The sequence below is a fragment of the Athene noctua genome, chromosome 7 (assembly GCF_965140245.1).
Source record: "Athene noctua chromosome 7, bAthNoc1.hap1.1, whole genome shotgun sequence".
Lineage (NCBI taxonomy): Eukaryota > Metazoa > Chordata > Aves > Strigiformes > Strigidae > Athene > Athene noctua.
In genome coordinates this window covers 1602591-1626483 of record NC_134043.1, presented here as the reverse complement: position 1 = coordinate 1626483, position 23893 = coordinate 1602591, and the positions used below count along the sequence as shown (strand labels likewise).

General features: G+C 41.7%; 1 protein-coding gene across 4 annotated transcripts in view; it reads left to right on the top strand.

Moving 5' to 3' along the window:
* Positions 1-23893, top strand: part of GALNT13 (polypeptide N-acetylgalactosaminyltransferase 13) — a 151058-nt gene that overhangs the window by 9526 nt on the left and 117639 nt on the right. For all 4 annotated transcript variants that reach the window (XM_074910394.1, XM_074910393.1, XM_074910392.1 and 1 more), the window contains exons 2-3: positions 3702-3782; positions 4440-4688. In XM_074910394.1, the coding sequence (XP_074766495.1) occupies positions 4547-4688 (142 nt within the window). In that variant the 5' untranslated portion in view covers positions 3702-3782; positions 4440-4546. The remainder of the gene's footprint in view (positions 1-3701; positions 3783-4439; positions 4689-23893) is intronic.

The following is a 23893-nucleotide window of genomic DNA, read 5'->3' as shown; positions in this document are numbered from 1 at the left end:
TGCCAGTTTTTCGGAGCTTGGATTTGCAACCTCCATAACATTCTCTTACCACAGCATTTTATTGTGGCAGTTTTAGGAAAGGCTGGCAATGCAGATGACTTCTAAATTTGCATACTGTTTTCTATTATAAAACCCTCTTTTTATTGCGTATAACACTGCAAAACTGCAGGTTTTTTGGGGCAGGAATTTCCCTCGCTGCTTTGCCGTTAGATACTGGTTTTAAATTAGCTTTGCTTTTAGAAGTGGTAGCTCAGAACCCTGGTATATTTACCTTCCTCTTCTTGCTGAACGCCTTGTCGCTCTATATTTTAGTAAAAAAAAAATCCCTATTCATTGAGAAGCTTCATCTCCTTTGAGGTCTGGAGGAGGGACTTGAGGTTATACGAATCACTGCGATGGCAAGAAGTTCCTTCTGCTTGTGGCTGGTGGTGGCCAGACTGTGGTGGCCCTTTGTCCCATGTGCCAGCAGCAGGGGCTGCGTGTCCCTCGCCGCTGTTCCTCCAGGACTGTGGGAAGAGCCTGTTTAGTTGAGTGCAGGTGGGAGGGGAGAGTCTGAGCTGAGCAGAAGAGCCTGGCCCTGGGGGAGAAACGAGGGTTTAGAGGCAGAGGGAGAACCAACTCCTCAAAAAAGGAGACTGGGGGTAGGGTTAGGAGGGGGGAAATGGGGGAAGAGGAGCGCTGAGGACCCTGACTGGGTGTTGGAAATGGCTGGATAAGGAAACTGGTAATCCAGACTGGTAATGGGCCTTGGGGACTGAGAGGAGACACGCAGCAAGGCGAGATGTCTTGGTTTCCACTGCAATGGTTGTGGGTGGGAGAGCTGAGGACAGAGAAGGCTGGGAGGGGGCTGAAGGAAAGGGGGGGGAGCAGCAGGGTGGCAGAGGAGCCCCCCTGAATCCAGGGTGTGTTGGTGGCAAGGCCAAGTGGTGAGCGTGGCTGGATGCCCAGGGCTTGGGGGAAGATGTGGATAATGAGGAAATACCTTACGCTCTCCAATTCCAGCTCTTTGTGGGTCGTGGGTTTTTGTTTCTGGGGTTTTTTTTGAGTGCTTGAACTTTCAGCACTCCTCTTCTGAAGTGTTGGTGTTCTGCTGGCGTGGCAGGAGTTGAGCAGTGCATGCTTAAGCCAAGCTTGGTTCCACGTTCAGGGTGAGCAGGTCAGCTGTCTGTGCTTTGGAGGAAGGTGGAGAAAAGGTTAAGCAAAGACTTGTGACTAATAAGAATCATGCTGAATTTTCTTATTTACGGCTAAGAAATCTTGGAAAGGCAGCCAAAGGCACGCTGCTGTGTTTTGTTTTGCTTTGGTTTTGGGTTAGTGGCTGTTGTATCTAGTTCTTAGTTTAAACCCTTGCGTTTGCTATTCTTCAAAAAAACATGTTAATTAAATTATTTCTTAAGGAATTGTAATATAAAGCATTGATGGGAACCGAACAGCGTTTAAAATCCACAAGTGTATTGACAGAAATGGGGAGGTTTTGGCAAGAGTGTCCCAAGATCAGTCGGAGGTGGGCTGGACCATGACTGAACGTTTTTTCTTATATATTTTGTCTTTTCTCAGATTGGAGGAGGAGAACCTTGCTCCTACTTGCCTAGCACTAGTTTTGCATATATATCTTTAAAATTTCCAGTACTTGCTGAGAAATGCTATCTTGGCGAGTCAAAGTGATGGTGAAATTTTTGTGCAGGTGTGAAGTTCAGGGAGGGGGAAGAAAGGAGGAGAGGAGATACTACTTCCATCTTGAAACAGACCTAGGTTAAAAAAAAGAATTTCAAATGGTAGACTTTGATTTTATTGAAAAAATAAAACCATTCTGTCTGAAACTCCTTTTTTTTCAAATTCAACTCAAGCACTTGATTGAAGAAAAAGACCTGTTAGCTTATCTTGGTGATTAATGTGTATCCATTTGGAATTCTTTTGCTTATTTTATTTGTTCAAATAAACCTTAATTGCAATACAAGCTGATTTGAGGACAGTTTGTGGTGAGGTTAGGTGGAGCCCAAGAGCTCTCGGGTGTGTGTGGGAGCAGTTTACACTGAGCAGCACCTGAGCGGCTACAGACGGTGCCTGGTTCTGGTTCTGCCTGGCTTCTGAGCTGCTCAGCCCTGCCTGGGGCTGGGGCTTTCCCGACAAGAATGTGCAGAAAACAAGTGATCCCCCTTCAATCATTTGGGTTTAATTCCTCATCCCACACGAGGGAAACCTGGGTGTTCCAGCGGGTACCTCTGCAGAGCGAGCCCCTGTCAGCGACCCTGCAGGCTGCGGAGTTACGGTGTCTGCTGGTGGCTTTCCTCTGGGTAGTGAAATGCTTTATTTATTTTCTTCCCACCAAAAAAAGAGGTATTTATAGGGCATGACTTAGAAGGTGTGATTCTTTGCCACTAGTAATCCTCACTTTTGTAGCAAAGCAACCCAGGACTGGATTCATGCGAGATGCTGCCACACGCAGGAGTGGAAGTACCCTGAAGTTGCTGGACTTTAAAAGATTAAAGCATGTATGTTTGTTTTGGCTTTTTTTTTTAAGAAAGGGGAGGAACATTGAATCTAAATGTCAACTATTGTAAGACAGAATCTTGCCATCCTTGCTGCTAACTTCCTCCTGATAGCCTGTTGCTCCCCCTTTATTCAAGCACCCGAAAGCTGTGCAGGCACCTAACGCACCAGGGCAGGCTGCAGCAGTTCCTGTGCAGAATGTTTGTCTAAAAACTGCACAGCATTGAGAACGGAAGATTTTTTTTCCAGTTGCCCGTCGATGACTGCTGCACTTCTGAGGTTTACTCACTTCTATTAAAACAAGAACCGATGAAGAAAAAAATTCTTCTGTATTATTAAGAGCTTGGGGAGGAAGTGCCTTTGTCTCTCAGCTGGTGCTGAACAAATAACTATTCTGCTCAACACTACAGAAGCCAATTACAGCCACCATGGTGACAGAGACTGTGTGGGGAGGGTTAACACTTCAGCTGTTTTCTTCTTTTTCTAATAAAGATCTCTGTTAATTTGTTTTTTCTTTGTAATTTTCTTCCGATAATTAAACTGTTCCTGTTGACTAGCATGAAAATGAATTGCGCTAACCTGAAACACGTATTCCTGAGCCCTTGAAATTTTAAATCAACTGGCTGTGAATCACTTCAGTGAGAAAAAGAGCTATTAGTTGTGTTTATATTTAAGACAGATGGGAAACTTTATTAATGATTACATAGTAAAGTAGCACTTCAAGAATAATTTGAAAAACTGAATTTAAATGATTCCATCTCTTCCATCTCAGTGTTTCAAATGAACTGTAATTAAAATGTAGAGTAAACTTCATGTATTTTGAAACTATTTCAAATGAAAATGACCTGTTAGGGAAGCTCCCTCTACACTGCTTTTCCCCTGGTGTGCTGCGGTTTGAACAAGAAGATAAACTGGACTAGCTGTGTGGCTCTCATCTCCCTGTGTGCTGCAGGAGCTGCTCTGAGGGTGTTTGTGCTCCTTGGAGAGGTCCCTTTGGGAGGGACAGAAATCCATTTCAGCAGGAAGTAACAGGGCAGGGTGAGGGTGGGGGGTGTGAGGATCTGTAACGGAACCCAGGCCAGGATGGGGCTAAACCCAGAAAGTTACCAGCTGTGATTCTGCTGGGTTTTTTTAATTATAAGAAACCTCTTTGTGGTCTAGAAAAGACAGTCATGTGATAAGGACTTTCTCCTGTTTGCTTTCTTTTGTAGGCACTTTGAAAGTTGCCCAGCGCTCTGGGAGTGTGGCCGAAGGAGAACTCCCAGTCTTGACATGGAATGCTGCTTGTAATGGTGAGTGTAAGGTTTTAATTACAGTCGTTTCCCTTGCAGATCTGCTCTGAGAGTAGATACGGAGGCCCTCACACTTGGCTTTTGTTGACCCAACTTGCTGTTGCAGGCAAGAGCCTAAATCTGTAGGTGAGTGACTGCTGCGTTCTTTTGCAAGGCAGCTTTGGTGGCAGTAAGGTGGACAAAATTTTTCTTCAAGATAAAAATTAACTTGCTTTTACTGTTCAGAGGCCATATTTAAAATAGTGTGATAAACAATGTGAGGAAGATGAAAATTTCAGTTTTCTTTGTCTTGCTGTGTCTGATGTTCAATAAAATGATGAATATCAGTTAGCACTGTCTGTTAGCACTGCTTTGTTGTCTTTTTGTGTAATCTTGATTAAAATTTATTACATTGTGTGAAAGGTGTGTGTGTGTGTGTATATATATATATTTTGCAGGCGTTTCTATATGAAGGCAAGCTATGTAGGCTGTCCATGACACATGCACATCAAAATGGTTGGTATTTGTAGAAGGAGGTTAGAAAACAAAGTACCTGCATGTACGGAGAGAAAACAGATGCTTTAAGCATCTCCACAGTGCACTTTCGTCTGCGTTTTTCAGTTCAAACTGTGTGTACTTGTAAGCTAATTCAGACTTCTTTTTCTTCTTTACTTCCAGTGGGATGCTTGTCTTTGCTTCCGTGTTGGATTTGAACTGTGGGAGTTTGATACATCTCAGCAGCTGCTGTCTTTCCTCAGCATTTGAGCTAGAAACCGAGTAAAGCAATGAGGAGATTTGTTTACTGCAAGGTGGTTCTAGCCACTTCTCTCATGTGGGTGCTTGTGGACGTCTTTTTACTTTTATACTTCAGTGAATGTAATAAATGTGATGACAAGAAGGAGAGGTCTCTGCTGCCTGCTCTGAGGGGTAAGTGCCAAGTCTAAGCTATTTTTGAAGGTCATAGATTTTTTTTTTTTAATATTTGGCCTCGTATATGTTTCTCTGTACTTTCTAAATTATTTTTCCAATTCAAACAGACAAAATACCAGGATCTGAAGTACTCTTTCTGTAGTGCTTCAGCGGTTTCTGAATTAGTTTCAGTTATCTCAGTGTTTGACCTTTGCCATAATGAAGCCTGAGTTGAGTCTTGTGTGTTTTCTTCAGCAAAACTAATATAAAATTTCTCCGATACATGGAAGAAAAAATCGAAGTAAACATATTAAGAACTGTTTTTGTCAGAAGTCACTTGACCTACAAGACGACTGATACTCTGTGATTCTTTTTCATTTGTGGAAGATACTTGTAAGCTTGCTTTTAAACCCTTAACTCTGGCTGAAACAATTGCTTTAAAAGATACTTATGTTCCCTCTGCCATATGAGAACATGGGGATCAAATCTCAATGCAAATGGAACAGAGATCCTTGTCTCACTCCAAATATTTTTAGCAATGTAATTTATTAAAGGGGAATTTGTTGAAACTTGACAGAAGCTACAAGTTTTGGAGCTCATGATGGCTCATTTCCAGAGCAGTCGCTCACGGGACAGATCATGTGCTTCTGTGCATCCAAAAGACACGGGTACTTGCAGTTTAGTACTTGAATGAATGTGATAGTAACCTATAAAACCTGTAACGTTGATTCCTGAGGGCAGTTCAGGCTGTAAATCTCTGGGAAATTCACAGCAAGAAGAGGGAATAGAAATTTATGAAATATAGGGATGTGGTTTCCATTGTGAACTTAACATCCTATTCTTGAGGAGTTTAACTTGAGCATGTGGAAGAGGGAAGAAACTTTGAATCTCTAATAAGATTGGAACAGGGTTAATTAGAACTAGTGCAGCTGCTCTTGTAACATGGTTACTGTTGACAGTAGACAAAAGTTGTGTCTGACACTGTTCTTCTCTTTGTAAATGCGTATGTGTGTTAAACTACTCAACCTCAGTTTTGTCCGCAGGATAAATCATCATCATCCTTTTAAAAGCGCTTTGGGGTTATGGTTCAGTTGAGTTTAACTTTTCAGTAATTTGAAATGAAAACAGCCTTCAGTGATGGGTTTGTCACTTGGCAGTCCTCATTCAAAATGTATTCGGGAGACCACTTTGACCTTCCGGTCATATAAATAGCTACATGGTATTAAAATTTTAAAAATTTTGGTTATTTTTCCAAACAAAAAGGATATTGCTTGTTGTCATAGTTGGTTTTTTGTCTATGTAATTGAATTACTGTGTTTTTAAACAAATATTAAGCAAGAATCTAGCCTATCGTGGATGAAACAACCCATTTTATTGATACTGTCAGCTGCAGAAAAGTTACATAGATTCTTTTTGAGGTGCATTGGAATTTTCTCAAAATTGATTACATTTTGTGAGATGTCTAATTGGTTGCATTTTTTGCTATATAATTGGATAATTTGTAAAGAAAAAACATTAAATATTAGAATGATAGCTTTTATTTGAACATTAACAACTTAAGTCAATCTAGGCTAAAAAAAAAAAGCGTAAGTGCATGCCCCTGCCACCACCACTCAAATTTAAATAAAAATGTCAGAAACTTGCAACTGCAAATTCACCTTTTTGATGCTTTTTTTGTCAGCACGATGCTATGCGATACCCGACTTCTATGTTGAAGTACTCTGTTGCATTTGACTCCTTGAAATGACTTTTTTTTTACATTCGACTTACTGAATTCTACATGCAGTGCCTGTTACAAAGAGGTGAGGTTTCTGTACAGAAATTCTAAAAGCAACAGTGCTGCTTCTTGCTCTGTTTTGAGAAACAAGTTATATTGAATATATAGCATAACATTATTTCTGTTTTAAAGCCTGGTAAAAGAAATATTGAATCTGTTACTATACTATGCATATTCTACATGATCCCAGAAGAATATTTGATTGTAATACTTAAGACAAAATTATGAAAGTGTATGTAATGCTTGGGGACGTCAGCGCAGCTTTATTGGAAACTGACTGCATGTCTTTTTTGTGAGATTACTGAAATTGTAGGAGGCTTTTGCCACTGAGGAACAAAATGAGAAAATGCAGAGTTAATCTACTTTATCCTTAAGTTTTTGATTGGTTCTTTAAAAGGGGGGAGAAAAAAAAGTCAATACTTTAAACCATGTCCTTCACAGATACCTCTACGCGGTGACATAGGGACTTAAACTACAACAATTCCAGTAAACAAGAATCACTGGACATTCGCATTTAAAAGATTTTGGGTTTAGGAGAACATTGTAGTGGATGAGGGCTGTTAACTCACTAAACGAATTGCATAAATAATTGCAGCAAAACCACAGCTATAACTGAAGGTTTGGTAACTTACTCTGTAGTTTGTGGGATGTATCTTCAGACTTGAATACCATACAGACTATTCCAAATAGGTGTATGTGTTCTTGAATGAAATTTATATTCCAGTCCACCAAATTCAAAGCTAATCTGACTTCTGGGTTTTTCCAGTGTCCTAAATACTTGGAATGCCGTATGCATTGCCATGTCAGTATGCGTATTTGAAAAAAAAAAAAAAATAATTTTTCACTTTGTTTAGCAAAATGTCTTCATTTATTTCTGCGGAAACTATGTGTCTTCTGGTGGAGTAATTAGAAGTGGTTTTTAAACTTCTGTAGCTTCCAATCCACCAGCTACTAAAACCTCTTTACAGTAAGTGCCATGAGCTATTATGATGGAAATGTAGTGCTGCTCTTTTGCTGTAAAGTACCTGCATGGGTACCATTACTTCTGGTTTATTAATAGTGTATTTGTCAGTCTCTGAATACCTCTAATTGAGAATGCAGATTTTTTGTAAACATAAAAAGCAACATAATTAGTATTACCACAAGGATATTAAAAAAGACACAACAGGAATCAATATGGTAATAGAAATTTAAATTGGGCATGGTAATCCAGTATTTGAAGTCACTTAATCCATCACCCTTGTCATTAATTAGAGAGGAAGGATTCTACTGTAGAACGGTGTGTTTCAAGGTGAAAGAGGTAAACTTCCCATTCCTTTTTCACTCGTAATTACTGCATTCAAAATGATTCATAAAGCCAACTCTGTGGTAGATGTTGAGCTGCAAGCAGTGACAGTCCATAGCGTGGAACACAGCTGTCAGAAATCCCCCTCTGATGTCTCGCCGTACATCTTTAAGCGTTCGAGTGACAAGTACAAAAGCTGAGTGTTAGAAAAATGAGCTGTCGCTGAGCTGGGTTAGTAGTACTGCTGAACAACTTGCAAGTGTTACCCTCATCAACCCCGAGCTGGCTTGCGGTCAAGTCATCTTTCCTTGCATCTATTTTTGTGCCACTGTTGAAAGAAATAATGTTTAGTTCTTAAACTTACTTCCTACTCTGGAAGAAATACTGGGCAGCCTTTGAGCACTCTCGGTTTATCAGCGGTAGATGCAGAAACTGAAAATATCCTGTCAGTAGCAGGTCAGCACTTCTGCGTCCCCTCAGGGTAGGGTTGAGTTATGTCACTGCTGCTTCCTCCTAATGTTTTAGGTGTTGGCAGGTTCCTCGGGGTGCCTAATGCAGTGTTGTTTGGGCAACGTTGGCTGATAAATCTTGAGTAGGTGATGGAGGAGTCAGTTCCCAGGGCGTGCGTCAGGCTGTGGGGAAGCTCTTTCCAGAGTAATCAATAACATAGAAGCAGGATTGCAATCCCTTCCCGTTCCCGGAGGCTCCTTGCCTCTTACAGCGAGCTGCTCAAAAGCATAAAGATTTCCCTGGAAACTCGTGTTTCACCTTAAATTTCAGGAAGCTTAGAGCAGGTCTGACTGTGCCTAAACCGTTTCGGAAGAGCTATGAGAGGTATGGGTTTTATGGGGAGTGTTGCATTAAGGAGGAGCTGGGTCTGGCTTCTCCCTGCTTAGAAATAAAACGCATATTGTAGTGAAAAGGGGACAGGGCAGCACTTAACAGCGCTCCTGATAGGGGAGAGCACCCTGGGGAGAGGGTCCTGCTCTCTTTTTCCCTCCTCTGTGTGTGGCCCTTCCCACAAAAGCAGGAGCCAAAGCTGACTTATGGATTTAAAACACTGAGAGCCAAGGGGCACTAGTCAGCGGTTTGCTTAGGCAGGGCTTTGGAGGGAAGAAACAAGTTGGCAAGTCCAAGAAAAGCCAGACATGCCTGATGTTCACCCGTGGGCTGTGTGCCTGAGGACTTGAGGAACGTGGCCCCGAGTAAACTGATGGGAGGCACTGCGGAGCCATCCCTTGGTGTGTGACGTCTGTGAGTATTCACGATGTGTCGCCTCTGGAAGGACCCTTCCCGCAGCTTGAGCCGGTTGTGGATGCAGCATCACGTGTGGTCTGTCAGGTGTTCTCGCTCATCTTGGGCTCCTCTGCTCCGTGTTGGTGCAGTATGTGTTTCTTGTTTGGCTTCCAGCTAAGGATCATGCAGCTCGGTCACGTTCAGGGCTAGCATTCATGAACAACTATTGCAAATGTTTCTCCAGGAGAGGTCTGTTTCTCACAGAAAAGCTGGTTCTCAAGGTCTGTCTGTGGAGGGCTGTGTCTGTTCTTGTTTAGAGGGAGCAAATGGGCAAAATGACAGAAGCAGAAAGGGAGCTGCCCGAGGAGGGGCCTGCGGAGGCAATCTTCCCATGTGGTGAACCAGCCGTCTTCAATCTCGCCTTGCAGCAGATGGTTCTTCGGAAACGCGCAATACTCGCAACTGGCAGGACAGTTTGCTTCCAGGTCTGCTTGAAGAAACAAGTCTTATTTTTATTAAAAGCAGACGTCTTTTTCATGCACGAGTTAGAAGTCGGTTTGCCCAGCACAATGAGCTTACAGTGAAGGAAATGGTTAAACCATGCTGGGACGTTATTACATTCTAAAATGTCACATTAAAAGGGATCTTACAAAGAAGGTACGGTGTGTAAAAAGCTGAAGCCATGGTCCTTTTATTAAAAAAAAAAAACCCAAGCCAGCTTGAGCTTTCCCTTTAGTGCTTCTGTCGTCTGCCAACAATGTCACGATTGTGAATACATTCTTACTAACCCTGGAAGTCTTGTTCTCCCAACACACAAATGAAGTGCTTTTGAACAAATAATTCAGCGCGTAATCCTAAAAAGCTGAGAGAAGGGGTTTATGTCTTGAAACAAATCCACAAATGGTGTATGTTACTGCAGCTGTAGATATTTGCTTACATACATCATAATAAAGCCAGCTGCCACCAAGGACTTCATAACGTGTCTAATAAGATGGCCAGTCGTTGCAAGGCCAGCACTTTTTGGGGAAAAAATCCCAAACCCAAACAGGTATCTGCAGGTGACTGGTGAGAAGAGTCTGTCCCAGAAGTGCCGCCTCATCTGCGTTCTGCCATCACGTGGATGTGGATTCCTGTCCTGTAAACTGCACCTGCTGGGTCTTGCTGCTGGAGTAAAAAAAAGCTGCAGATGGTTTCTAAGCCAAGGCAAGTTGACAGTCTGGCATCTTGTCAGTTAAGCTTTATTTCAGTTATCCACTGATGAGGGTAATTCTGAATGCCCCCAAGGCCTCTGTCATGGTCACTGTAGCTGCCTCCCTGCCACGGAGCAGACAGTTCAGAGAGGGAGGATCTTCATTTCCCTCTGGGCATCCTGGAGTCAGGGGGTCTTTTGTGCATTTGTTTCCAGTAGTTTTCCCTCCTTCATGGTTAGGGGATTTGAAATGGAAAAGGGCTTTACTGCAGAAAGATGTCTAATCTTTAATTTCACATTCAAGTATGTTAGTTAAATTTAGTGTTTTCTGTTTGGAAAGCTGTCTTTTGAAGACAGTTGTTGTTGGCAGTTTTCTGTCCAGATTAAAATATGTAGTGAGCTTGGGGGAAGTAAAATATTACTCTCTAAATAATAAAATGGGGAGCATGTGTCGTGATTGAAAGGGTAATTGTAAAGAAAGTATGATTAATTTAAAGAGTGTGTATGAGTAATGAGATGGAATTGTAATTTTGACTGCTTGTCTTTGCAATGTGAATAATGCTTTTAATGCAGCTTTGTAATGTCAATGTATGTTTTAAATTTTCACAAAGTGGTGACAAATCTTTAATGTTATTTTGGTGGCTGATGCTTTTATGCAGATTTTTGTTTCTGTGTTGTTAACTGTGTTCTCCAGTGCTACAAAAAGGATTTGTCATAAAATCAGTAGAAATTATTAAAATGCTGTTTTGAGGAAAACTCAGTAGAAGAGGAGGGTTCCTCTATTCAAATCCTGTAATGTATTTATGTATTATTTTAAAGAGAAAAGGTCTGTTATGATCATATAAAGCAAGTGAATGAAACATTTGGATGCTGTAATAAAAGTTTGGGGTTATGTCCAAGTTTAGAAAATGAGGCATTCATTTTGGTAGTTTCCATAGTAACATGTTTATCTGTCAGATTACTGTATGCATTGGACTGTCTGCAATAACAATGGTAGCAAATATTTTTAATAGCATAGCATAAAGATTTAATAGATGGATGGATGAGTATGTACATTGCACTGAAATCTTGTCACAAATTTGTTGACAAATAAAATGTGAAGTGCTCATTTGGATATTGTGACAACACATTAAGTTTATTTATAGATCTTTATCACACAGTTCAAGGGGAAAAAAAACCCATTTCTGGAGCTTGAGGGAAAAGTAGCATAGCAGACGTCCTTTTCTGGTTGCAAACAAACAAACAAAAAAGATAAATGGAGGCTGTCTTGCTGAGAGATGTGGTACTCAGTGGTTTGAATGTACAAGCTCCAACCAGAAAATGTCATGTTTTCTAGCACACTGTGGACTCTTTGTTCGAGGCTGAACTGACAGATAGTTCTTACTGTAGTGATGTTGTTCCATAACTTCCCATTAACTTTTCTTGTTAGGTATTTAAAATACTAGACATTGGAAGAATGACTGCCAAGGCGTTTTGGCAGACTGAAGGACTTGGTTGTTGCAGAATGGCTCTCGGTAGATAAGTATCTTTGAAATTGTGATTTGTGTCTCCTGGAAATGGTGTGTGTTATCCTGCTCTGTGTGTGCTGAGTGGTACAGCCACAGTCTGTCTTCATGGCTGTGGGTATTGCATGAGGCAGGTGAAAACATTGACAGTTACTAAATAATTCATTTGAAGAAGGGGGAAAAAAAAATCCCCAAACACAAACCCCAGCAAGTATCTCTCAGTAATTTCTGATCTCTTGAAAAACAAATAACCAGCCCCGTGGTCTGGAATTCCTCATTTTTGCACAGCTTCACCACCAGAAGTTTCCATCTGCTCCCGCAGCTCTACAGGCGCCCTGGCTGCTGCGCGAGGCACCCTGTAGGTTCCTTCCCATCCATGCTGCCTTTTTGGAAAGGCCAGCAGTACTGGAAGGAAGAGGAACAGGTATTTCTCAGTGCCATAACCAGGAAACAGCTCCTGCTTCTGGCACTGAGAAAGACATGGGCTCATCCTTAAGGCATCCAGTTAAAAAGCAAAACCACAAAACCCAGAAAACAAACACCACTGTCAGTCCCCTCCAAGCAAAACATGGGCTGGGGTACATGATCATCCTGACATACAGAAAATGTTAATTATTATGCACAGTAGTTTGCCATAAAAGTAGAGTAGGGAATGATGTACTCCCAAGTCTGGGAGCTCCTGTAGAAATCTGAGGGCACCGGGTATAATTTTCACTGGTTTGTGTTGCTTTCCTAATTATTTTTGTATGGATAGGGTTATCTCAAGGCTTACTGTTAAAACAGGGAATTGCTGAATGAATTACTGAATGAAACAATCTGAGTAACGGTGTGTGAACTTGTAGGTACTGCGTATGTATGTATCATACACCACACACACTATCTGTGTATGTACTGACAGTGGACACGAGCTTCAGCTCTAGAAGCTGCTCAAGCCAAGAGTCTGCCCTTGCCCTCATCCTTCCTTCTCTCCTGTCCATTGAGAGGTTCTGTATGACCAGTAAGATTTATGATTTTCTTTCCATTACTTTTTGTACTGTTTAAGAATTTAGTGTAACACCTTTGCTAAAAATTTGACAAGGGGAAAAAATGTCATTAGGCGTGTGGTGTTTTGAAATATTTTTAGTAGTTCTGTGGTTAAAATGAAGCAAAATCTGTAATACCTTTCCAAATAATAGGAAAATCTGTCAGCCAAAGGTTGGTAGGAATGAACAATACTAGGTTTATTGTACTTCACTGATCTTCACAGTATCTTCCCTATCTTTAGCAGTTATCTATTGCAACAAGTGTTGCGTTAGAAACCAACATAAAAATTTAAGAGGAAAAGATTTTAACTTACAAGTATATAGCATGCTGCGCTTGTTCTAGTGAGTAGGTGCGATTAAAAAATTCAGATTTTGCAGTATGAAAATGTGTTTCAGCATTTTTGTGTATCCCACAGCCCTGCTGTAGTATCTTAACTGTGTCCAGCCTGAGCTGAACTGTGGTTTGAGTTTTATTTCCCAAATATCTGAGGGAATTGTTTAGTGTGCTCTTAGCTTGGTGACAGTAAACACAGAAATATTGGAAGATGTCAGAAATACTCTCCATCTGTAGTAGCTGACGGGAGAATGACACTGTAGTGACAAAATGGAGATTATGTTCTCCCTTGCTGCCAGAAGTTGGATAACTCTGGTGCAGTACGTGGTGGGGCTGCACTGTAAAGCTTTTGAGAAACTTGCAGTTGGCAGCCCCTGGATTATTGGTTGAAATGTGATTTTTGTTTGTTTGTTTTTCCCCTGAATCACTAAGGATTTTACAATGATCCCTTTTAGCTCTTTGGTGGATGTTTTGGAAGTAAATTGTTGGTGTGAAAAGCTTGCATGGGTCTATCCTCTAACCTAAAGGTATGAATAAAATATTGTTAATTTTACATAATGCTTCAGACTGAGAAGGCTATAAGCTGTTGAGTTTTTTGTCTGGTCTATTTATGCTTTTTCTCTTGAATATTCCACACTGGAAGTGTAAAAACTGTGTTGCATTGACAACATTATCCCCAGTACCCAAGTACTTTCCAGCTGTCCTCATAGAGCCCTGGCTCTAAGAGGACTGCTCCGGCTTATCCGACCTTCGTTAGCAGGGATAGTTTATCAGGTCGTACTGTTTGGTATTAATTTAAAATGATTTCACTGTTCTTCTGTGTTTTCAGTTAAGCTTTTCATGGTTTTATTTCGCTGCTTTATCTTGGCACTAGGCATGTTTGTCAGGGCAGAGCTCATGAATGAAGTGTAGGCATAGACATGTCTTGCTGGTTGGTGTGTTTAGTAAGTGGATGTGTTTTTCCAGTAAGAGCTCAAATTTTTATGTCTTAGCAGTACAAGAGAAAAATGGTTTTCATGTAAATGGTGAAAATTTACTTTCCCTGATAGGCTGATAAAGATGAGTGTTTTTAATGATGCAGGTATAACATAAAATCTTAAGTACAAAACCAAGAACCTGCAAAAAGTTGAAAATACTTAAAGGGAGACAATCTTACTGCTAGTTGAATATGCAAGATAGGCAGAAAAATGTATCATCCTTTCTAGAAACAGATACTTTGCACTTGATAAGTTTTATTTGAGAGGCAGTTTAAAATGATGAGTGGCTGAGGATGCTTGTGACTCGGTGGTACGTGCGTGTGTGCAGTACTGGAGCGGTTTGATTTCACATTTTAACTAATCTTTTCTCAGTAGCAGTTATTCTGGTAGCAAGACAGGTAAATTGTTTGGCTTCTTTCTTCGGCCTTGCAATAGTCTTGAGCTGTGTTGAGAAACTTCAGGTCATTCTTATGAGGATTAACAGAAACCCAGAAGTTCAGAAGATCTACTTTCCTTTGGCAATGGCAGGATACACTTTCTAGCTGCTTTGAAGGTTTTTACGTTTTCAGTTTTACTTTTTATGTTCGACAGATGAATCATAAGATCACTGGCAATTCTTCTCAGGCACTATCTTTTCTTTTTGCCAAGTACCTGTTGCCATTTAGATGTACTTGCTTGCAAAATGTATTGGCAATCGATACCTCAGGAGGAAATAGTTTTATGAAAACTAAGACGGATTCATGAAAACCTCCTGTACTTCTATCATCAGAAGCTTTTGTAGTGGATATCATCTAAAAATTAGGCCTGCTTTCTTGTTATTGTCACCACACTTCCAGGCCGTGACTGAAGCATCATTGATTTCAGAAAAGCTCTACAAATAGTGTCAGAGTACAAAAGTCTGTCTGCAAGAACTGAGCCTTAAGAATGCGAAGCTCAGGCTGCCATCGGCCCTTCTTAATCCAATTTTAAATAATCTTTAAAGTGTTCCACAAATTCCACAGTAGATTTGAATCTCTTTCTTACTGTTTGAACCTTCAGCAGAGTGGAGCAGTGTTTCACCTGGAATGAATAGTTCTGTACAGGTTTTCATAAATAAAACAAACCGCTGGAGAAATCAGGATTACTGAGCAGGCCTACAGAGTAATAAATGGTGCATCAAGTGAGGTGGTCGTATGCTGTGACTTTTCTATTTTGCAGAGGAAGAAAAGTGGGGTTTATGCTAGCTTTAAGCCACCAGTTTTGACTGCTGTTTTTTTTCTGAAGCAGAATGCTAGGGAATTTTGGGGAAACCTTTGAAATAGACAGTAGTTGGCTTTATCTCTAAGAAATACTTTAAAGTTGTGTTTGTCAGTATTAATGCAGTATGGAATTTGAATAATAATTAGAAGTCATGATATCTATTGTAAAGCCATGATTGTTTATGTGTCTGAATGCCATCCTTTGAGGCTTTTTTTAGTAGATGTCACGCATAGTGTTCGAGTAGGCTGTAATGAAAGTTTTTAGCTACAGACATTCTCCAGGGCCTTAATTGCCAAATCTGACAAGCTAACGTGAGCATTCATTTGCATAATAAAGACTGAAGAATCGGAGAGAAATTCATTCCAATGTCATCCTTCTTGTCCTTGGGATTCTGCTCTGTATTCAAACAAACAAACAATAACCAAAGCAAGTTCTTACCATCGAGTTCCATGCAGACAAATGAGTTTCTGTAGGTGAGTTTGATCATACCACCTGGTATTTCATGCCCTTGGTCATGTGCCAGCTGGGAGTGGCAGAAAGGTGTCGTTTAGCTTCAGTATTTGGCTGAAAAGGGCTTTTATTGTCTAATGAGAAAGGAACTAGCAGGCATTTGAAGACTAAGTTGCATGGCACGGTATAATAGTGCATTAGGGACGACTTCCACATCAAAGTGGTGTGACTTGACAACTCCATATTGGTTTAGTCGAAATAGCTAAAAGCTTTTCTGAGGCTGAACAGCAAAATAAAATGGATAAACTAATTAACTGATCATTTCTGCAGACTGTTTAAAATTAATCTGCAAGCATACAGAATTTTGTGTTTCATTAATTCATACACGTGCACATAGAACTGTCAGTGCAAATACTCTCCCCCCCCCCCCCCCCGTTCATACCTTAAAGCCTACTTGCACATGCTCTACAAAATCGGTGGGTTTTTTTTTCCTTTTAAAAAAGTAGAGTGCATTAGGAGTATGTTATACTCTGTTTTCGGTATTCTACGACTGTGAATATTTATATTCTTCCCCTTTTTACCCCCCATGTTGAGGGGATGGGTGAGTGCAGGCGGAACAGGAGTTCGTTTTACACAGGTTTGGAGGAGCTGCTGTCATTAACTGGATCTCGTGCATTGGACTCTTTCCTAATTGTTGGTCTTGATGTAGCTGAAACTTTTTTCACTATAAATATTGGCTTGATTTAATCAAAACATAATCCTATAATTTTATGTGGAAATTAATCTTTTTGCATCATATTGTATGACTCTATTGTGTGGGCTCTATTAAAGATGGAAGTAAACTGGGAGCATTTAACTCCAAAATTGCTCGATTTTTCACCCCTTTAGTGCAGAGTGTATCTGCCCAACACTTTCTTTCTCTTCTCTTTAATTTTTTTTACATTAAATTAGCTCTTCTTTGTTGCCGCAGGCCATGCTGTGCAGTGACCCAGGGCAGTTCCACCTCTCCTTCTGTGCTCGAGGCACTGCGAGTTCGCGCCTGCTGGAATCTCGGTGGCAGGATCGAACCCCGTGGTCAGGACACCTGGCATTAGCTGTGACGAATAGCCCTGTCCTCCCCCGAGTTGCCGTTAATTACACGCTCTGTTGCTGATCTACGTGCAAAAAACCATCCGTAGTGGGGCTTTGGAAATGGGAGCGTTTTGGCAGAATAAGTGACCACAGGCTTTAGACCCTTGTAGAAGTCTCTCGGCTGAGAGAAGCACTGTACGTGCTTTTTGTGTGCACGTTCACCCCTCAGCATGGCTTCTGTTCCTTGTCCTTCCTTGTTGCTTTCGCCAATCCTCACCACGCAGACAGGGATAAAATATTGCCATAAATCCTCCTTTCATCAAAAGAAGGTAGTATTCACATTGAAGTTTGTAAAAATTTACCAGTGAAGGAACCTTTTAAGAAGAATTACGATAGAAATTTGGGAGGTAAGTTTAGTAGCCTTATAGTACGTTAAGAAATATAATTGAATTAAGTAAAGCTGTGTTTGTAGGAATAAGTATAATGCTGATCTCTAATTCACCACTTTTTCCCCTTCTTAAGAAGGTTTTGTCAATCAATTCTGGTGTTTTCAATGTCTTTACACATAAAGCTAGCACTGTGTTAATGGGATTAGTGTGTTGTGTGCATTTTCTTACCTCAGAGGGAGGCTGCTGCAGCGTTTTACGCCTCTCTTCTGCGAGAGGCAGGAGTTTATATTAAGCTGTCCATGTGCTGCCTGAAACTGGTGGAATTATTCCTGGAAAATTTTTGGCTTTGCATTTCAGTAATTTCCTTTTCTGTGGTTTGCACAGCTTGCTCTTAAATGTTAGATAATTTTAAATCTAATCATCTGGAGAATATTTTTATATGTAGAATGCCTACTTGTACGCTTAGACTCCAACACTACAAGACACCAAAAAAAAAATCTGGAATGTATTATTTTATATTAGAGTAGCTTGTCAAATAATGTTGTGAAACTGCGGTGGTCAGCAACATGTTTTGCTATACTATGCTGAAGGAATACACTTGCTGTAGCATGTTACAGAATATTTTAAAGTATGAAAGACTAGTGCGTAGTTAAAGGTTGTGTATTTCATGAAGGAGCATTCTGCTGTCAGAAATGTGAAGGTACAGTTATGCTTAGCATCTGTTTTCTTCCATTCAAACTGAATTTCTGACTTGCTTTGACACTGGGTGATGACTACATAGTTGAAAACCTGTGTCAAGGTCTCATTTTTTTCATAACTATTGAAAAGTTCTTCTTTACAGATATTTGCCAAGCACAACGTGAGACGGGTTTGTGCAGAGAACTTCTCTTTGGACCTTCAGTTCAAAAACGAAGTTGGACTTTTTCAGAATGTGTGTATAAAACTGTATTGAGTCTCCTGAGGCTTCTTGAGAGGACTGTTGTTAGGTCAGTGTTTTGAGCTGAAGGGGGTTTTTGGGGTATTTTCATTTGGGTGAACATGTTTGAACAGGAGTAGAATGTGTTGGGGTTTTTTTTGTGATTTTTTTTTTTCCTCTTGCAAAACAAAATAGATCTAATCTTGAATGCGTTTTTGTTGGAATTTTACCTCCTTTTATAAGTGGACTGCCTTACAGTATGTGTTTTTTATTATTTTAGCTTATTATTTTCCTAACCATACAGACTTAAAGCCCTCAAGTTTTTTATACTTAACGTATTACGGGACCTCCACAAAGGTGGTGGTGTCTTGGCAAATGATGAACCTGTTTTGTCCAGGATTGTGTTGTGAGGCCGGGCAGGAGATCAGATTCTTTGCTTGGGGGTAGGTCTTGGCTCCACTGAGGTCAATAAAACTTCACAGGGACCGTGACAACCGACATTTAAATAAAAGCCCCAAAACCACAAAAACCCCACCAACTACTGCCCCAAAAACCCAACCAAAACACAAACCCAAACCACGTAGACCTCCATAATGCGACATCCTACACAATTATTGTAGTGAATTCAGCTGTAAGTATCATAAACTCTTGCACAGAGATAATTCTGCTCTCCAGAATGTGTTGAATTACAAGAACAATGTTCTTTGTGTAATGTTGATATCTGAAAACCAAATAAAACTTTAATCATTAAAGACTTTCTCCATTAAGTGATAAGAGCTTTGTAATAAAAACTTGTCAGTCTTTCATGGTTTAAGAATAATTTAGCCATGTTAAATTCTCCTGTTTTAGACTTTATATAGCAGCAATCTCCCTTATTTGCTACGCCAGTGGAAATCATAAGTTTAAATACAGCGTATTGGGACTTAGTGCTAGTGGGTTCAGCAGTTGGTTCCACTTTTGATAGTCTTAAAATTGATCTGCATAAAATTATCCTATTTTAAACGTCATAAAATGTCAATTTGCCTCATTTTGCTACTCAGTGGAAGTAATAATTCTGAGTTGAATGTGCCATGACTCTGCTATGGGCGCATTTAGTGGTTGGTATGAGCGTGCTCGTAGTCTTGAATTGCTTTTTGTAACCTGCTTGAGGCAAAGAGCTAGTGGGTGGTTTGTGGAGCTGGTGGCTTGTTTTGCCGTCAGCATCGTGGTGGAGTCGGGTGGTTCCCCCCACCGGGACACACGTGTTCCCAGCGAGATGGGTCTGTGGGATGCGTGGCGGGACTGGTGGTAGCCTTGGGGTGCACCAGGCCACAGTCATGGGGTTATCTCCTTGAAGGAGAAACATAAAAGTAGCTGCATTGAGCAAAAATAGGGTGGGAAGAGGCTTTTGTTGGCTCTTTGTTGCTTTGATGACTCAAAGGTCTCTTTCTGTTTTGAAAGTTAAAGATCTGTATCACCGATAAATGCTTTGTTCGAGCATTTAATTTAATTTCCTCAAGGATACTTGTATGTGGCGGTATTCATTATTTAGGTGTCTGTGTATCCTGAGCGTTAGGTACTTTCATCCTTATTACCTGACATGACAAGACAATGAAATTGAAATATATGCTGTGTAAAAAGCATTTATATTTATATATTGCATTTGCCATACTTCAAGAGTCCCTTAGTCCTTTGGTTTTAAGGATGAGTGAGTGGGTTGCTCTGTTAGGGATGCGGAGCTGCAACAGTTCCTTCTCCCTAAGCGCTGTGCTGGGGTGCAGGAGGAGAGTGCTGGAGGCATTTGTGTACATCCAAAAAGAAAGCGGAGCCACAGGTTTTGTTTGGTTGGGATTTGAAATATTTTTTTTTTACTTTCATTTGAGTGGTTCGAGTATTTATATTTTTTTTTTTTACTGGATGCTGACAATTGCTATGAAGCTTGAGTCTACCTGTAGATAAAATTTTTCTCACAGAAAATGCACGGAGTTTTTTTATATGTTATTTGCCGCTTTGTTGCGGTTTTGAGATGCTGGTGCTCAAGGAAAGCATTATGCTATCTCTACAATGGGGATTTCTTAAACTGTCTTTTAACTGCTGGTTGTATCATCTTTAATTAAATGGTTATGCTTGAAATAATTTCCTTTTGGGAATGTTTGTGACTTTCTGTAGATAATAGAAGTTGCTCTGACATTCTGAGCATGTACTTAAAAAAAAAAAAAAAAAAAGGGGTGTGTATGTGTGTTAAGAAAAACCAGAGCTGCAAACCACAAATTAGGCAAGGCAGATGCTACACTAGTAAATGCTGTTTATTTCGTGTTAAATTTTATGGGGTGATGACACAGTAAGTCTCAGAGAAAAGAGCTGCTTCCACACAAGTAGCTTCTGCATCTCAAATCTAACTTTTAAACTAAGCTGGCTGTGGTGTATTGTTTGTTAATGCTAGTTCATGGTGCAAGACGTAAAAAGTCATTAAAATGTACTAGAAGTACTCGCATGGGAAGTGTGATGAATGTATCTTCTTTCAGTTAGTAGTGTAGAAAACTAATCTTACAAAACCTTAAATATATTGGGTGTTTTGTAAAGTGCACTTTGGTTGTAAATTCCCTTAAAACTCTCTCGGTCCTTTATTGAAGGCTGTGGTTTGAAGGTCGGGTTTCTGTGTTTCTGAGCAGCCATCTAGAACCACAGGCGGAGGGTAACCTGCTTTTGAACTTTCAGAGGCATTGGTTAGTTTGCTTCCCTGCTGTAATCCGTCAGAAATAAGCCTTTAGGGCTCGTGGGTACCAGGGGGTGGCCGGGGGGGTTCTGGGGCGAGCTGGTGAGGTTGGGGAGAGGCAGCTGCTCTGTCGGCTGGAGGTAGGGACTAGGACTCACGTCTGTGTTTGTGCCGCAGATCGGGATCAGCAATGCCAGCTGTCTCCTCAGGCAACCAATCCCAGCAACTCATCATCCCCCTTTTAAAATGGGGGGGTTGGCATTGCTGAGGCTCTTTCCTGCTGCAAAAAGATGACGCGTGGTCACCCACATGCCTGTACCACCTGCAGCACTCCTGTAGCAGCTTGGAGACTGTAAGTCTTGCTGTCTTTAGGGTAGACAGCTGTGTTCCTCTGGTCTCACATGACTGTTTGGCATCTCTGGCAGCCCTCCTTGCTCTCCTTCTGCATCTCCCCACGTGCTGGGTGTTTGCGTTATGCCTGATGCTGAGCGCAGCGCCGGGCCGGAGGGGGGAAGATTGCTGCTTCCCTTCAGCTCTGCCCCGTCCGTGTTCTCTCTTTTCCCTCAGCAGCATCGTGACTTATCTTCTGTTTGTAATTCTCTGCAGCTCCCGGACTCTCTTGACATAAGAGGAGAAATAGAAAAGGAAGAGGAAAATAATGATAAAAGAACAGTTTAAAGGTCAACTAAATGCGAAAATGGTATGATGAGAAAATAATAAGCTTCAAAGGCGTTAGGGCCTCTCTCCCTGAAAAATTTCAGGTGCTTTTTGTAAACAGTGGAGACATGGCCATTTCTAAAATAAAATTAAAAAAAGGCAGCAATTTTAGGAGTAGAAGTTAATAGCCTATTTCTTTTGTAATATTGTAAGGTATAATTAAAACCTGCTGCCAGAATGGAAGTGTAATTGTTAATGTGAATTACTATACTAAAGAGACCTACAACAAGGGAAAGTATCAGGCATTGGTTGACAGTTTGGAGCTCCCAGCTCTGTATTTTCAGCTTCCCTCTGCTTTTATAGTCAGAATTGTTATACCATCAATGCGGAAAAAGAAGGAAAAAACCTTCCTAAGTAATCGCACAGGGTACGGTTAAAACAACTTTTTGAGATGGTGTAAGTAGATAAATGTTTCATTTGTAAGTCTTAATTTTAGCTTGCAAATACCTGTACACAGACTTTTTATTAGAAAAGCCTTTTGCTTTGAGCTTTCCATAATTAAGGATGACGTTGGTACACAGGCTGGGTTATGTGAAATCCTTGCCGTTCCTAATTCAAAGTTAGAACAATACTGACCAGGTAGCTGTGGTACTATCCTGTCCAGTCTGCTCCCAGCAAGCTCAGTGCTTTGGTACGCATTAGAGCATGAAATTTAAGATGTCTTTTGGTTGGCTTATAGGAAAAGTTTAAACCCTTGTGCTCGGAGTGAAAGGTGTGGGTGGGATGGTGGCAGTGGAAGTGTTTCAGTGGGCACTGCCAGTACAGCTCCAGTGTGGTGCTCAGTGTCTGTGAAGGCAGGAAGCTTTAATGTTTCAAACTGTCTCAATCTACCAGGGATCGGTGAAGCTGTAGGTGAGCCCTGGTGACATACATAACATCTTTTGATGCTGTTCCCAGGCCCACTGCATTGCAATGCTGTCACCTGGCTTCCCAGGTATGGCTGTAGGCTCTCTCCAGCTGTAATCCCTGTCGTTTCATACCAGTCCAAGCATCAGAAATCATCCTTCACCCGGAGGCGTCACACTTCAAACACTCTGTCAAGGAGAAGTGGAAGAAAATCTTGAAGGAGGACACTCTATCTGATAAGCTTTCAGAAGCACTGGATTTATGGATGGAAGAAAGTCTCCAGTGGTGGCAGAATCTGTTTGGGAGGTGACTTGAATTGCTTGTAGGCAAAGGTTATTTGCAGGTTCATTGGGGTCTGCATTTATTAGGTGGTTCTGCACTCACGTTCTAGAATATACACTTTGTCTGTAGAGTGCTTCATCTTCCATATGTTGGAGTGATATAACTACGTGAAGAAAATGATATAAACAACAAATGAAGTCCAGCTCTAGAGCAGCACAAGTTGTTGTAAGATCTGGCAGTGGGACCAGCTCCCTTTGGAACTCAGGTGCAGAATTTCAGGCAGTTCACCCCAACCACCTGCTGCGCCAAAGATTGGAGACAAACACAGTTCATGAGTGTGCATGAGAAGTCTGTGCTGTCATGGAAACCACCTCATTTGCGCATAAAATTTGGCTATTGTGCTGTTGTTTTGTCTATTCCAGACAAAAGCGCAAAGCTGAAATGGGGGAGAATATCACGGGGTGACTTTAGGGTGCCTTTAAGGATGTCTCCTGTGAAAGTCTGGTGCAGGTTGGTAGGGCAGGTGAGGCTTTTATTTACTTGTCTTTAAACCAGGCAGATAGGAGGGGGATAAATATGTTCTCTTGGCTTACTTGTTCTGTCTGCACCTTCTACAAGGCCTGCTGCTGAGGCGGGCTGGGAGTAGGGCTGCCCATTCCACCTCCCAACTCGGGAAGGAGGTGGGGGGTGCACAGAAAATGTTGTGGCAAACGCAGCGTTTGCTCTCTTGAAAAAGCCATGTTGTAAAATGAGTTTCAATAAGGCCAAATGCTGGGTTCTGCACTTTGGCCACAACCACCCCCAGCAGCGCTACAGGCCTGGGGAGGAGTGGCTGGAGAGCTGCCGGTCAGAGAGGGACTGGGGGGGCTGAGAATGAGCCAGAGTGTGCCCAGGGGGCCAAGGAGGGCAACGGCATCCTGGCTTGTGTCAGCACTGGCGTGGCCAGCAGGGACAGGGAAGGGATCTGAGCCCTGGGCTCGGTACTGGGGAGGCCGCCCCTCGCTGAGGGGTTCAGTGTTGGGCCCCTCACCCCAAAAAGGCCATTGAATGACTCGAGCGTGGCCAGAGAAGGGCAACGGAGCTGGGGCAGGGTCTGGAGCACAGGTCTGCTGGGGAGCGGCTGGGGGAACTGGGGGGGTTCAGTCTGGAGCAGAGGAGGCTGAGGGGAGACCTCCTGGCCCTCTGCAACTCCCTGCCAGGAGGGGGCAGAGAGGGGGGATGAGTCTCTGGAGCCAAGGCCCCAGCGCCAGGCCCCGAGGGAATGGCCTCAAGCTGCCCAGGGCAGGGTCAGGC